The sequence below is a fragment of the Lipophrys pholis genome (genome assembly GCF_963383615.2).
Source record: "Lipophrys pholis genome assembly, chromosome: 10".
Classification (NCBI taxonomy): Eukaryota; Metazoa; Chordata; class Actinopteri; order Blenniiformes; family Blenniidae; genus Lipophrys; species Lipophrys pholis.
This window is the reverse complement of record NC_137640.1, coordinates 18,541,814-18,557,633: the sequence shown is the minus strand read 5'-3', so window position 1 is coordinate 18,557,633 and position 15,820 is coordinate 18,541,814. Positions and strand designations below refer to the sequence as shown.

The following is a 15,820-nucleotide window of genomic DNA, read 5'->3' as shown; positions in this document are numbered from 1 at the left end:
TAGCTGGTTTGTAGGTTTAATACTAAAAGTAAACAAATAAAGAATATCAACTTGTGAACTTTGAACAGTTCACAAGTGATCCCCAGAAATGTATGCATCCTACAAATGGATTTACATATTTATACGTCAGTCAGTAATATTTTCTTAAACGGTAAATTCTGTGTAGGAAATCTGATTTTCTACTGAAACCATGACGGTGTGATTATTTTGTCTAGATAACAAGGATGGAGTACGTGCATACCAAGAGCTTGATATATCGTGACGTGAAGCCAGAAAACTTTCTTGTTGGGCGGCCGGGAAGCAAGAGGCAACACACCATCCACATCATCGACTTTGGTCTGGCCAAAGAGTATATAGACCCTGAGACCAAAAAACACATCCCCTATCGGGAGCACAAGAGTCTGACTGGGACAGCGCGCTACATGAGCATTAACACACACCTGGGAAAAGGTAAAAGGCATTCTCTTTGGTCTGCTCCTGACAAACTTTGCATTGAAATAAATATAATCTTTAACATGAACAGGTACATTGAACAAAGTGTATCTACCTGAGCTACGGTACAGTTATTTGTTGAATCATTTCCAATGAATTCTGGTATCCTTTAGCCTTTTCTTTCGTAAATAAAGTTGATTTTCTGTTCTGCATGTATTCTTTTTTTAATTTGATTTTGAAGTGATTGCTCCTTATTCTGCCCTTTCTCTCTCTGTTGATAGCTAGCAGTCAGAACATTATATGTTTAACCAAATGCATCAGGCTCAGATTTCTCTTATTAGTTCTTCCCTCTTCTCTAAAGAGAGCTAATCAAGAGAACGAGTGCTTCATTAGACTGGAAGCTTGAAACTGTTGGTTCCTTGTGACACACGACTGACCACTCTTTCTCTAATCATATGCATTTAATACCATCCACAGTTTATTTTAACTGCAAGATAATTGACCGTTTGTGTTTTTGGGTTGTTTTCTAGCCAATTGCCTGTTGTCTCTGCCAGACTAGTTTTGAATGAATTAGTTTTTCTACAGCTGAGTGTATTGTTAAACCTTTCTTTTCATTCCAGAGCAAAGCAGAAGGGATGATTTGGAAGCATTGGGTCACATGTTCATGTACTTCCTCCGAGGGAGCCTCCCCTGGCAGGGCCTAAAGGTATCGTAGTGTAGTAGTACTAGAGTTGACTAGCATTATCCATGTGATGGCATGTCCTGATATAAGTGAGACTTCTGTCATCCTCTTAATGCTGCATACTGTCGCTTGTTGCGCTGCCTAGTCCTTTATCTGTTCATAACTATCACATCTCACATGACCTTAGAAAGAGACCGGGCCTGCTGTTTACAAGAGCATCCTCTCACACTGGTGACATTTCAAGGTCTCATTGGTTGGTTTTTTTTGTCTATTGTGCTGGTCTTACTCGACAGACAGAGAAGCATTCTCATTCGCACACACAAACAATTTCTACCTGTGTGATATTTTTTTTTATTTATTCCTTTTGCACAGAACAAATCCAGAGTTATACAGTGTGATGATGTGGTGCTTTGATGTATATGACAAGGCATTGGAGTTGGGTATTCACCTGTAAGGGTTTTTATGTATACTTATCAAGGTACTTTCCAACATTGTTTCCTTGTTAGGACTGGATTGATTTAAAATGTGTGTATAAAGCAGTAAAAAAAAAAAAAGTGTCCTTTCATCTCATTAAATTTAGGCATCGAGCCTCATTTCCCAGTGAGGATAGGTTTAAGACTAAAATCAATCCTGAAATTTCAAATACTGACAGAAAATTTATATTAAATACAGTGAATGGAGAGTAAACTCCATTGTCATTGGTGGCCTGACAGCAGATGACTGAATCAGCAGTAACAGTAGATGACCTGCGAATCATTGTGGCCTCGGAACAAAGTTGGTAATTCTACCTGATGTAAAGCTATCACTGCCCAGCCAGGTGTATCTTCCAATGCTAAGTGATACTGAAACATGGCTCTGAACTAAATAAACCAACTTCATCTCGTTGCTTGTGGAAATGTATAATATTATTTATAAATCATGTCCTCCAGACTTTTAAGAATTCCAAACACTGAAGACTTTGGTGCTACATTGAGCAAAGTTATTTGTCATCATAATTCAAGCAAATAAAGTTCAAATTTTTCATTAGAAGAACTTTAAAATTGGTTTCAGTTGGTATTTTTGGTTTCACATTGTTTATCCCATGTGCAGCTTTTTTCCAGGTGAGATGTTTCATAGAAATACCACTAACTAATAATTAACGGTTATAAAGTTGACGGGATAACTCCAGTCATCAGTCAGATAATGCAAACATATATAAATGTGTTTCTAACAATCTATTAATATCTACTTTTTCTGCCTTTAATTGGCTTTATATCATAATTTTTTGTCCAATCACAATGTTGTGGTTTGGTTTTCCTTCAAGCTCTTACAAATTTGGTATTCACAACCTCTGTACAGAAGAGTTTTAAAATTTCTCAGACTTCCATTTGTGACATGAACCATTATATTGAGCAGATGATCAACTTCTACTCCTATTTTATATATGAACAGTTGAAAGAAAAGAGCTTAAAGCACATATAAAAAGTCCCTCAGAAACGTGTGTCTTGGAGTCGGACAGGTCACAGCAAAACAGCTGAGTTTTTTTTTTTTTTTTTTTTTACCTTAAAGACATTATAAAGATGTACAGAGAAAAGACGAGGAGACAAGGCACCTCATCTGAACATTTGCTGTGTGGGAGGAAGCTCTTGATAGATAACTGCGAGGGATGTATAAATGTGGGGGATGTTTGATGGTTGAGGCCAAAACAAGCCCTCACTAACATGTAACATGAGAGTTAACATCACAATACAGAGCAGCAGTGCAGTGATGAGAGATGAAGTCACACATTGTTGTTTTCTGTATTGAGAGTGATATTTTCCCATATGTCAAATGTTTTTAAATTTGTGCTGCACCAGTTGCTGCCGTAACATGTACTTGTTGCTGAATATGAAACATGTTATAAATGTACACCTCTCAGCAGATATAGGAAAATGCCTCAGTTGACTTTGACACAAAGCTTCAGGCTGATACTAGTTATACAGAGTAATCACTATTAGGATCTTTCAAACAGAATTTCTGACCCCCAGTGCTAACCTTATTTCATCCTGATCATTTACCAATCTGATAATTACATTACTTGGTATTTTGACCTCCAAAGTGATTTTATGTCATATAAAATGCAAACGCGTCTTTGAGTGTCCTGAAAAGCGCTATATAAAACCCATGTATTGATAAAAACATTGCTCAATTTAACTGAAAAGCGGTGAAATTAATTCAGTTTGAAGTCATTTTCAGCGTGAGGCAAACATTGGCGCTCCAGAGGTCTGTAGTGAAGCAAATAGTGGTCACTTCTTGTTTTAATTTTTAGTGATCTTGTATGTTGTCATATATTTCCTTGTACAGCTCCAGTTAGGTGACGTTTGATATATGATGTTGAGTTGGTATTACATACACTGGATTAAAAAGCTTTGGAATCACCATGTTTGTGGCACCTCATGTAAAAAAAAAAAAATTCTGTTAATCAATTAAAAATGCAGGAATTGACCCGGTACTATCAGGACATCCCTCCTCACAAGAACTTTTTACCTGTCGTCAACTCAGGTGTTCTTGTGAAAACATGCTGGAATATTTCACCTGCTCATTTGCCATGCTTGTACTTCATTTACATTAAGTTATTTGTAAGTATAATACGTCAAAATGTCTTTCCCGTCCAGGCTGACACTTTGAAGGAGAGGTATCAGAAAATAGGCGACACCAAACGAGCAACTCCCATCGAAGTGCTGTGTGAAAGTTTCCCCGGTCAGTGAAACCCTCCGGCATCTTTCTTTTCGTGTTCAATAATTGTGTTCCTAATTGAAATTTGGTTTGCTCTTTGTGACGGTCTTTTGTTCTGTTACAGAAGAGATGGCCACCTACCTGCGCTACGTGAGGAGGCTGGATTTCTTTGAGAAGCCTGATTACGATTACTTGAGGAAGCTCTTTACTGATCTGTTCGACAGGAACGGCTACGTCTTTGACTATGAATACGACTGGGTCGGCAAATCTCTCGTGAGTGCCTCTTACTGAAGCTCCTTGTGTCCCCCCCCCCCCCCCCCCCCCCCCGCCTCCTTTCTCACTGAAACTGCTTTAACTATCAAAGTCCCATGAATGCTAACGATTGGTTTATCATTTGTAATCACATCAATAGACTATGAGATTTTTTGCTGACACTCAGTTACCTGAGAAGGGCTGCACACACCCACATAGCAAAGCACATTTCTCTTATCTCCACACCTTAAAGCACAAGACTTCAAAATAAAAGCATTAGGTTGTTCCGCAGGTCTGCCCTGTATACGTCACCACAGATTTCCAACCCCGGCCCCAGTAGTCAACAGAACTGTACGCCTTCGACGTTCCCCTGATGAGTTGTTCATTTCTAGGATTTCTGGTTTTGTCACTTCACAAGATTTATTTTTGTCTGAGCAGGAACACATTAAAAGAAATAACACAGACGTGTTGAATTTGAGTCATGAAGACTACAACGTGCTGAATTACAACTCAAATTCAGCACGTCGGCTGTTAAAGTTTTCTTTGAAGATAGCTTTAGGTTTCCCTGAACCAGTATTTGAGATCCATTTCCGAAACTTACTTTACTATCGGTCATACGAGTGACAGAAAAGTAGAACCCTTTAAACTAAATAACCTTGATCTTCTCTGAAACACTGTCTACTGGCTCAGGTGACAACGTCACTTTATTTGACCTTTATTTTACAGGCAGTTGCTTGAGTTGAAATATTCTCTTTTACAAGCAATGCCATCTTAGAATTGTGAAAAGAAGCCAGAGCACCTGTAGAAAACATCACAGAAAACCTCACCGAAAGGCGTGAATTTTCTCATTTGTCCAAATTTGACATATAAAAGCATATTTCCCTGTGCTGTGGCTAAGTTTGCACACGATGCACTATTTTCCAAGAAGAGTCCAATTTCCCTTTGAATGCTGTTCATGTGGACACTTGAGGTTGCTTTCTTGTTTTGCTCACAGCCCACGCCGATAGGCCCCATCCCCAGTGACACGCCCCTGCCGCCCAGCAGCAGAGACAAAGCACAACAGCAGACCAAAAACCAGGTGAGATTATCAACTCTGAAACACCACACCCAGCCAGCAATCTGTCTGCAGACTGTCCGATCAACCAACCCTGCCAGTCCAGTCAGCCAACCTCATCTCATGTTCAGTCCAACTGTGAACAAACTGTGGTGCAGGGAAGTGGCTGCCGTTCAGATCAAACTGTCATTCAACTTGGTTACTGGCCGGTTTGCGTTGATGTCAGTCTTCACCAGAGCACACATCCAGCAAAAACAAAAAGATGACCCCCCCTCGCCCCCAGTTCAGTGATATTTCAGCCATGAGGAAGCCAGGGAGACGCTTCTGTCCCAGCTGTGAAACAAAGCAATAGTTTTGGCTTCACTAATTCTTTACGCCTTGCCACTCTAAGCTCTAGTCATTGCATGCATGACTTGAAAATGCTGATCGCATTTTTCATACCAGTAATGACAAGCTTACGTGCTTAGTGTGTGACAGTGTTCACTTTTATATTTTCTTTTTGATAGCATGTTTACCGAGCCTTGTTTTATTAAAACTGGATTCCAACCCATATAAAGCCATCAATAAAGGACTTCTGATAGCCGCAAATAATGATACTGATCATGTTGTTGCACTTCAGGAGGCTGACTCACCGTTTCCCATAAAGCTGTAGAGGCGATGCGTTTGATTTTATGATTGACTTATTACTGTGGACTCTGGCCTCTTTTTACAGCCTTCCATTTAGCATGATTGGCTTGGTAGCAACTGGCCACCTTTTAAAGCTCATAAAGCTCCACCTCCTGTCCGAGTAGATTACTCATGACTGTAAAAGAGACACAACATCCTGGCAGAAAAAAAGGGCTGTATCAAATAGGGCTTCCTGGATGGTTCTTTTGTTGGACAGAAGGTAGTTAACAAGAAAACAATGAAGAAAATTGCAGCAAGAGTGAGAAAAACGTTTTTTTTTTAATGTACAAACCTTATGAAAGTCACCCAATTATAGCAACGAATAATAAAAGTTACCAAACAGTAATTGAATGCTTTCAAAAGGCTCATTTATGCTCTGCGGTAAAAACACACATGGATACGCACAAAGCCACGCGCTGCGTTCACTGCACTCACTACATCCATATTTCTGCCCGTCTCCTGGAAGATCACAGATTCCTATCAAACATTGAAGTACTACCTGATCTACTGCTAGTCGCGGGGCGGTGTTGGGATTAGAAGTAACTAGTAGAAATGTTTTCAAGGAGCAGATATGCGAGTTGGTAGGAAACAACCGATGTATTTAGGATTTGTCATGGATCAGGCACTGGGACAAGCAGCTTTCAGACCAGCTGAGAGGGGATTGCTCGGGAACTGCACCTGAGTTGGGTGACGGCTGACGTAGCAGATGAGGATGATTAGTTTTGTAAGGTTAGGTGTAAAATGTGAGATGTTGAGCGTACTATTACAAATTGAGATCTGTTGTAAAACTAAGGAAGAAAAGCTGCTGCAATGCAGTAACTAATGAGGATTTATCTAACTATACTATTAAATTATGAATAACTCGCCACCTATTGATTTTTACTAAAAGAAACTTCAACGTGTCTACCCTTTGCCTTAGCCAACAGAAAATAGAGAAAAGACAACTGTCCTCACGCTATAATCCTTTTAGTTCTGCTTCAATTACATCAAGCACAGGCATACAGGCCACTGAAGTGACAATCCGCTATCCCCCTCCTCATCCTACTACAACTCACTCATGTTAATCAAACTAAACCAAGAACTGGACCAAGTTGATCTGGTAGGAGTCCCAACATGCTCTCTGCATTCACCACTTCCCTCAGTATTCCTTCACCTTGCTCAAGGTCATGTGAACATGAGACAAGTACACAAAACATAGAACAAGTACGGCTTTCCTATGGATGTTTTCATTCTTCACCAAAGCATTGCAGTTATTATGTATTGAAGCTGTACAAATTGCAGTCTTATTCACTGATTATTCAATAAGACATGTGCACACACACACACACACACACACACACACACACACACACACACACACACACACACACACACACACACACACACACACACACACACACACACACACACACACACACACACACACACACACACACACACACACACACACACACACATAGAGCAGGACCAAATAAAGATATCAGATTCCAAAAAACAAGAATCTCCATTCCTCCATTATTTCCTGCACCAGGAAATTACAGGGTTGTGCCGCACTGAATCACCGCATCCTCCCAAGTCACCCTTATTTCATCTGTCATTAAATAGTCTTTGAGGTGACCTCAACCGGCCATGCTGTCCTGTGTTGCTCCAACAGCTGTAAAGTGCTGATGCTGTATGTTATGTAGGGTCGCGTTTCCTCAAACCACCTGTCTCCAGTCACCCGGTGCACCTGAGTCTGTGAGTGCATTTGGGTCTTGTTTTCTGCCTCTGACTGGTACTGTTCTGCACCACAAAGGTAGTTTATATATGGTGTTGATGTATGTCATCACCAACTCGCTGCAAAAGTGTGTGAAAACCCCCCCAAAAAAAGCCTTCCGCGCATCTCGACTGGCCCACAAATTGCAATCGTCATAGAGCTGATGAGTATGACTGATTTTCCCTCCTGTGAAGATACATTAGGATTTATTACTCATTTTGTGTCATAAATTCCAGCATTACTTCACATCTGTGCTTCACTGAGAGATGAAAACAGTACAATTGTACTATGCTCCGAACAATGCACTGAAACACGTCAATATATCGAACACCTCTTACGATATTATGTCTGTTATTGTAAAGAATTTATTGAACTAAATATCCTTCCTTCGGCATTCTCTGAAGTATGAAATTCATAATGTGCACACCATTACAAGCTCACATATCTGTTTTTATGCATACCTGGACCATAAATGAGCCTTCATCTAGTTTTCCAGGCTTCAGATATCAGCGGTTGTTTCCAACATTTAATTATTCTTTTAACAAATTAACTTTTTCAAGTTTAGTCAATTACTGTGGGATTGTAGGGAGAAAACAAGGTAACGTCTTGTAGAAAATATTAAACGTGCCCCCCCCCCCCCATTACAAAATCAACTCCAGGTGCTTTGATGCACAATATGTAGAGTGAGATTTCTTTTTCACTTGTTATGCTGTAGACCACCGAGAAAACAGTTTTCTCATTCAAAATATAAGAAAAAGTCAAATACAGTAAAAACAAACAACAACAACAACAAAAATATATATTAAAAGAATATATGTTGTCTGGTGTAAATAGATTATTACATCTAATGACACATGAGAACTTGATGTCAAACCCTCAAATGTCATTTTGTAAATAGATTTCAGATGTTTACTTTGTGTTTCAAAATTCCTCAAACACTTCTTTCAATGTTGGCTCATTCCAGATATGATTGGAGCTAACAACAAATGAACCGTAGAAGACATAAACATCAGAAAACGTGTCCTTTATGTGTGGCTTCCTGCATGAGGCCCATTGTTGGACCAAAACCAACTCCTGAGTCTAAATTGAAATCTCTTGCTCCTCAGAAACCAAACTGTTGACTATGTTTAGAGTTTATGCAGAGCTGAAGTTATCAAGGCTGTTTTCTTTTACTCCTGCATGTCTTTATTAGTGTGTTGATCTGAGCTTCACACAAAATTTTTGCTTCCCTCCACTCCTTTATTAACATAGTTTGTCTTAACAAGCCTGCTTCTGCTTGGAGATGTCTTCTATAATTTTTTGGTTTTATATTCACTTCCCCGTCCTTTTCCTCTTCTTCACTCCTTCCTCCACACCACTACCCCACACCCTCCTCCAACACATCGCCTCTCTGTCTCTTTCTCTCTCACTCCCGATCCCTCACCCTTCCTCCCCTCTTCTTGCCACTTCACCACCACCCGCCTCAACCCCTTTTTTGCTCCGTGTATCAAGTCACCTGAGCCCAAAGGAAGTGAGTCTCAGCCCACTCCAGTGACCAATAAGGAGACTCTGGGGTCGCACCTCACAGCTGAGCGGCTGGGGGGCTCTGTTCAGGTACTGCTGCTGCTACCGCTGCTGCTCACATGGCTCCTGCATGAAGCCATGTAGTTTATATATGTGTCTGACTCTTCCCTCCGTCTCTGGTACTGACTCCATCCTGCCTGCCTGTTAGTTGCTCTGCCTCCACTCCGGTGCCTTTGCATTAGACAGCTTGAACCCCTGTGTGTCGGCGCTCTCTGCCTGCTCAACTCCTCCCATCTGCTACTCCGCTGCTCGCAGTACATGCCTTGCAAAGATGACATCCAACAGTATGCAAACCTTTTGAAGTACACACTATTATTTGTACTGTATATCTGTTCTGATGCCATGGGCAAAAGCTCACGAGATTTGTTGTATGGAATGGAAAATCTAAAGTACAAACTGTAGTCTCCCTGCTATTGTTTTTGTGTTCACTATCTCAAAAAGCCGATCTTATTTCATCATGTCAGAAGTCTTCATTGTAAATGTGGTGCAAATACGCCATCCAGTGTTGGCTTATAGAGTTGCAGCTTTTTAAGGACATTCACATTTTTGTCTGAGGCTGTGTTCACACTTGTAGAGTTGTTCTCTGGCCTAAATTAAAAAAAGAAATAAAGGAGTACTTCTCATTTCAGACTAGTTAATTTGCACTCATCATCGCATTTTCTATCATCAGAACAAAACGTGTCCTCTGATGGCATAGAGCTCTCATCAATAGATGTATGCAAAGCTAAGTGCTAGGCTAAATGTACTTGTGTACAGAGAAGTATTAGGGCCATTCAAGGAAACAAAAAAGGAGTTCAACATTTGTTTTCATTGTGCACTTTGAGAAAAAAGTCGAGATACATTGTCAAGATTGTTTTGTTTTGTTTTTTATCGCGCATTCCCCCCAAATATAGAACTACAAACTGGAAACATCTCTTCTAGTCCATCCCTAATCATTTGCCCGTGGATGCTCAAATAATTACACATAATTCGGACAATATAGGGTTGTTTGCTGCTTCTGAACATTGATTTTATTCAGAATTTCCTTGTTTGATAATAATTTGATAACAATACATTTTACAAATAGCCTACGAGCACCTCGAGGTCGCTGCCCATGTGCCTCGTACTCCGGAAGAAGTCAATGAGGAGCGACAAACACTGTTTCTTTAAAGTCCTAATACTAATGATAACTGCAGTGTGTTTATGAGCTAAAGCCTGTTCTGAAGCAGTTTCATCTGTTTATTTAACTGCCTGCAATGCATTTTGTAGAAGCAGCCGCATGCGCTGGTTATTTAGACTTTCTTTCAAAATGTATTATGAAAAAAAAAATCTCTGCATCAAATTTCGACTTTTTTTTCCGAAGTACATGATGAAATTTTTTTCCCCTTTTTTTCAACTTCCTGTAATTTTGTTTTCTTGAGTGGCCCTAATACTCTTCTGTAACTTGTGGGATTATTGTAGTGATCTTTTCTTCTTTCTTTTTTTTATTAAATCAACTTCTACCCAAAGATTACATATAAATGTTTATTGAGGTCCAGTCATTCATAGAAATCCCTTTAGCAAACAATTCAGCAAGCGTCAGCTGCAAAGAGGCTGCGGTTCCCGTTGGTCTCTGGCTCACGCTGCGCTGAATTGAACTACAGTTGAATCTCCAGCAGGGATTGGGTGACGGCTTTCTTGCGTCAATGAACTGCACGGATGAAGTTATAATAACGGAGTTTACTTTTTCCAAACAAACTTGTGAGTGTGACCACAGCCCCTGTTTGTACAATGCTGCTCTTATTCCTTCTGTTGAATTTACTCTTTCTATTACAAATTGATTCAATAAGGTGCATAAAGTATTTTCAACAATTAGCCGTTTGAGTCTAAAATGATCCTTTCCATGAACACTATTTTCATGCACCAGAAATGCTCTTCTTTGAATAGTACCTTAGACAGAGCTCCACTTCTCATCAGTTTGAATAAACAGGAGGCATCATTGCAGCAAGTAAAACCTTTCTCTGTATACATATAAGCATCTAGAAGTTTGGTGGAAGGGAGACGGAGGTGAAGGTTGCTTTAGTTGGCTTGAGGACCAGTATTTCCTGGTGCATTTTCCTTTATTGTTTTGGCGGCTGCTCATCTCCAGCTTGTGATCAGTGGCTCTGAGTGTTTCTTTCTGTGAGCAGTTTGGTGTCCTTCTCCAACGCTGCAGGTGATGAGCTCAACGAATGGCGAGTTGAACACTGATGATCCCACAGCCGGACACTCCAACGCTCCCATCACTGCTCCCACCGAGGTTGAAGTGGCCGACGAAACCAAGTATGCAACGGCCATTCACACCCACAGAAAACCTATGCCGGAACTTTCCAGTGTTGTTTTTTTTGTTTGATGACACTCATTTACATCGCCAGCCGTGACTTTCATTTCTACGTCAGTTTGTTCACATGCTGATATTACTTTCACCAGTCAGCAGTCACACATGAGGTCAAAAACACTTCAGTCACAACACCTCCACATACACGTTCTTGAAACCAGGTTCTACACTGAAAAACATCGCTCTCACAAAGTCAATATCTGATTGTTTCTCATGTAACCCCGTTGAATTGTTATAATGGAGAGACTCGGCGACGGAGATTTCAGTGATTACACTGTAAATCCTAAACGTTCTAACTGGATGACCACACAAGAGGCTCGGGCCAATCGGAGCCAACGGAGACCGAAGTCAGATCCTGTTTCCGTCACACCTTGCAGCTTTCATTACACCACCACGGTGCTCGGAGTTGCCCAAAACGGAACTTTTTGAAAAATGCTTCAGACTCTATGTGTAAATAGAGAAAACAGAACTTTTCTGAAATGCTGCCATTGAATATGCACACTCGTTGAAGTGTTCACTCTTATTCTTTATGGCGTACTGTTCACTGCATCCTTATGTAGGTGGTTTCATTACATAAAAACAGCACCCACTAGTAACCCCTTGCCCTCTAAAGGAGATGCAAAGAGGATGCATTATCGTGTAAACGGTGTCTCAGGAAATACCCATAAAAGAGTAAATACAGAGCGACAGACAGCTGCACCCATACAGCTGGTTGAATATATTTGTATATGCCTGCTAGTCAAAAGTTTTCAGGGATTATGCTGCTCAGTTGCCCGAGGAAATGATTGGAGTCTGGCATTTATTGAAGATTGTAAATTTTGCTGGAATTACACTGCGTGCGTGCGTGCGCGTCTTAAGATTCCTGTTCATTTTTCCTGCTTAATCTGTTTATGTGTTTTTCCTGCAGGTGCTGTTGTTTCTTCAAAAGGAGAAAGAGGAAAGCCCTCCAGAGGCATAAATGAAAGACGAGAACCGAGAGAACTTGAACCATTGTGATCACTGTCAAGTTTTAAATGGAAGCAACTACACAGGCACCCCACCCCGAACCCACTTCCTTATCTCTTTCCAGCTCCCCTCTCCCCCTCAACCTCACACCTTATCTCTCCAGTCACCTCCTCCTCCTCTCCTCACGCTCTCTTTCTCGCTCTCAACGCTCCCCGGCTGCCGGCGGGTTGAAGGAATGTTGCAGTCCTACTGACTCCTCAACAGACTCTTGATTCCTTTAATGGACGGAAAATAAACGTCCCCACTTTACATCGCGGGGGGGCCCAGGAGGGGCTTGAGAGAAAAGTTTTAAAAAGCTGTAACAATGAAACTCAAATTACCGTGGCGTGAGTATGAAAAAAAAGATACTGTTCGAAACAGTTGTTGTATTCTAGATTTCATAAAGAGCGTGTCAGTCAGCTGTTGATCAGGGGAAACCGTTCAAGTGGATCGAGTGAAAGAAATCTGCTCTTAAGGAACTTGTTGGTATTTTATTTTTTTCTTTCTTCTTTTCTTTTTCTTTCTTTGGTGTTTGTTTTGGGATCAAGGTAAAGAGGAAACGGTAACTATGCTGATGATTAAATCTGAGAGACACAGGAAGCATTTCATCTACAAAACAAAATCTGGACGGTTTTTATGTAAATTTGTTTTTTCTTCCTTTTTTTTTTTTTTTGTAAGTGAATCCTCAAGTTTTTCGACGTCGAATCCCTGCATTGAAAACTTATTTTTATGTTGTAGTGTTCTGGAGTTCAATTCTTTCCTCACTCTGGCTTTCTTTTTGTCTGTCGACGTGGACTTAGTAGCACAGTCACTGGTCTCAGGTACTGTGGAAGAACGAGAGAAACCGATATTAAGCTCTCTTATTATTATTGCACTTTTGGGGAAGAAAAGAAAACAATTACAGAGGAAAACTTTAGGTTTGAAATTAACAATAAAGAAAAGAACTTAATAAAGACTGATTTAGGAAGAGTCTTTCACAATGCTTATATTTGAGTTATGGCTGAAAAAATGTTGATTTTGATGAAAAAGCAAAAAAAAAAAAAAAGTTGTCTTTTGATTTTCATTTCTTACATCAAAAATAATTTACCAGGAAATCATAGTTTGTGCCTTTCTAAGTAAAATGTTTAAAAGCTGAAGTAAGTGTCCCACTATGACATTTTATCTAATCTGACCCAAATGCTCACTGGATTAATGTGTGCGAGTGTGTGAGAGAGAGAGAGAGAGTGTGTGTGTGTGTGTGTGTGTGTGTGTGTGTGTGTGTGTGTGTGTGTGTGTGTGTGTGTGTGTGTGTGTGTGTGTGTGTGTGTGTGTGTGTGTGTGTGTGTGTGTGTGTGTGTGTGTGTGTGTGTGTGTGTGTGTGTGTGTGTGTGTGTGTGTGTGTGTGTGTGTGTGTGCGCGCGCGTCTGTGCCTGTGCCTGTGAGAGTTTGCAAATCTGGAAAGTGAATGTGTGTAGTGACGGCACCTCCCTTGCCATCACCCGTAAGCAGCACACGCCTGCACCTTGGCCCCCCGAGGCCTCTGCTGTGACGGTCGGCTCGTCGGTTACAGCGGCGGCGTTTGGTTTGAGGAGCGATTGAGGTGCCGTGTGCAGAGTTTCCACTGAAAGCTGTCTTAACCGTTGCATTTCGTCTTGAGGTTGAACATAAATCATGCGGCTCTGCGAGGTTTTACTTTTAATAAATCCACAAGTGTCCAATCCAGCTGTTCTACATGGGAGGAGAAAAAAAACAAGTCACTTACTGTATCAGGTTTTGAATCTTTCCCATCTGCTGTCAACAATGGTTTTTGACGCCACAGAAAGTTCAGACATGATGGCCTTCAGTTCTAATCTAAACCATTAAGTTCTCTTCAAATGAATTTGGATGTCATGCTTCACTATCCTCTGAATAACAGATACACCTGCACAATGAATATGTTACTTTCACTACAAGGAATTACAGGGACATTTGGTGCATATTTCAATAATAAACCCGAAATAGTTGACCCAATAATAATGATTCTAAATGCCTCTTTGAAACTTCAGGCCATGTTTTTATTATACTGATCAGTTTTTCAAGCTGTGCAAACCTCATTCTTGGATTTTAACTCAACTCTGTGTGGTGGAGTGCTCCTTTGAAGATCCACCTGAGCCTCCTAATCTTTTGTTGGTCATCAGACATAAACTCGGTTTTCCTCCTACACATAAGATTCTGTCACATCTGTATGATCGGACCCTTTCTCTGTCTAAATTTGAGATTTAATGTCAGTTCATTGTTAATAAACTGAAGGAACGCCTCGGGTCACATGTGACTTGCACAAGAATTAATGAACTTTTAATGAGTTTACAGCTGAGCTTCTCATTTAAATCAAACCTGAAGCCATGAAGGAAAGCTAATGTAATGGAAGGAAAGAGGAAGCAGTTGTACCTGGTGACAGTATTGTGAATCATGAGCTTCTCGCACCGTCGATTGAATTTGCGACTCCACATGAGGCGCGTGCGCTGCAGAGCTGTATGTTTGCCGCTGTATATTAACCCAAACTCGTCTCCAGATGTTCCGCGGACCACGCAGGACGCTCCTGTGCGCTTTTGCGCGCGGGGCCGTCGCTGTCCAAAGAGCCGAGAAGAGTAAGGAAGGAAGGAAACTCTTTGAAAGATAGACCGGTTCAGCTGAGCAGCAAAAGGACCCAGCTTGGCTTAACCCATTACATTTGCTTTATCTGACTTATATTTTTTTCTCTTTTTGAAGACGCGCAGACCAGAGTTGAACTGTGTTTCTGCTCTCTTAGTGTAACTATTTGCAATATGTATTTGTAAATATGACAGCGACAGATCACTAATTGTGAATAAAGGAAGTTTTATCACAGCAGTCAGTCATGGAGCAGTTTGTGCCTGCGAGTCGGTCCTTGTCAGTCTGCAGGTGGCTGTTAGGGAGGGGGACATTTCCTCAATGACATTTGTGCCTCCACGTGGTTCACATACCTGCTGGTCTCCCTCAGCTATGACCTCGACTCCAACGCCACAGGCGTGCTGCAGCTGATCGGACGAAAATTGCACCCCGTTGGACAGCGAGCATCCCAGGATACAGCAAAAGGAAAACGTGGCCTCTGCTGGTAAAATATCTCCTCATAGCATCTGCCCATCTGAGACAGCGAAAGTAAAGTGGTACAGTCCAATGCAACAATAACAATGCAATGAAACCCCATTCAAAATTACTTTAAAGAAGAGCAACATAGTTTAAATTGCAATATTTCTGCAGAGAGCATCCAGTGTTTCCTCATTGTATAGTTGGAATGGCAGCTCTATTAGTCTCTACGATCATTAACATGTTCGTGTCATCCAGAAGCAGTTTGGCTTTGAGATGATTCTCTGAATTGTCTGATAAAATTGAAAAACTCAAATATTCGAACTCTGTTTAGGTGAA

At 40.9% G+C, this 15,820-nt stretch overlaps 1 protein-coding gene across 13 annotated transcripts in view; it reads left to right on the top strand.

The window, feature by feature from the left end:
- Nucleotides 1-15,265, top strand: part of csnk1g2b (casein kinase 1, gamma 2b) — a 52,900-nt gene extending 37,635 nt beyond the window's left edge. For 6 of the 13 annotated variants that reach the window (XM_080473884.1, XM_080473882.1, XM_080473885.1 and 3 more), the window contains exons 5-11: nucleotides 216-450; nucleotides 1,053-1,138; nucleotides 3,748-3,832; nucleotides 3,933-4,081; nucleotides 5,055-5,138; nucleotides 11,273-11,379; nucleotides 12,342-15,265. In XM_080473884.1, coding sequence (XP_080330010.1) covers nucleotides 216-450; nucleotides 1,053-1,138; nucleotides 3,748-3,832; nucleotides 3,933-4,081; nucleotides 5,055-5,138; nucleotides 11,273-11,379; nucleotides 12,342-12,396 — 801 coding nt within the window. In that variant the 3' untranslated portion in view covers nucleotides 12,397-15,265. Of the gene's footprint in view, nucleotides 1-215; nucleotides 451-1,052; nucleotides 1,139-3,747; nucleotides 3,833-3,932; nucleotides 4,082-5,054; nucleotides 5,139-9,027; nucleotides 9,130-11,272; nucleotides 11,380-12,341 lie in introns of all 13 variants that reach the window. The other 7 variants (XM_080473873.1, XM_080473878.1, XM_080473880.1 and 4 more) reach the window with 3 other exon arrangements.
- The last annotated feature ends 555 nt before the right edge of the window (nucleotides 15,266-15,820 follow it).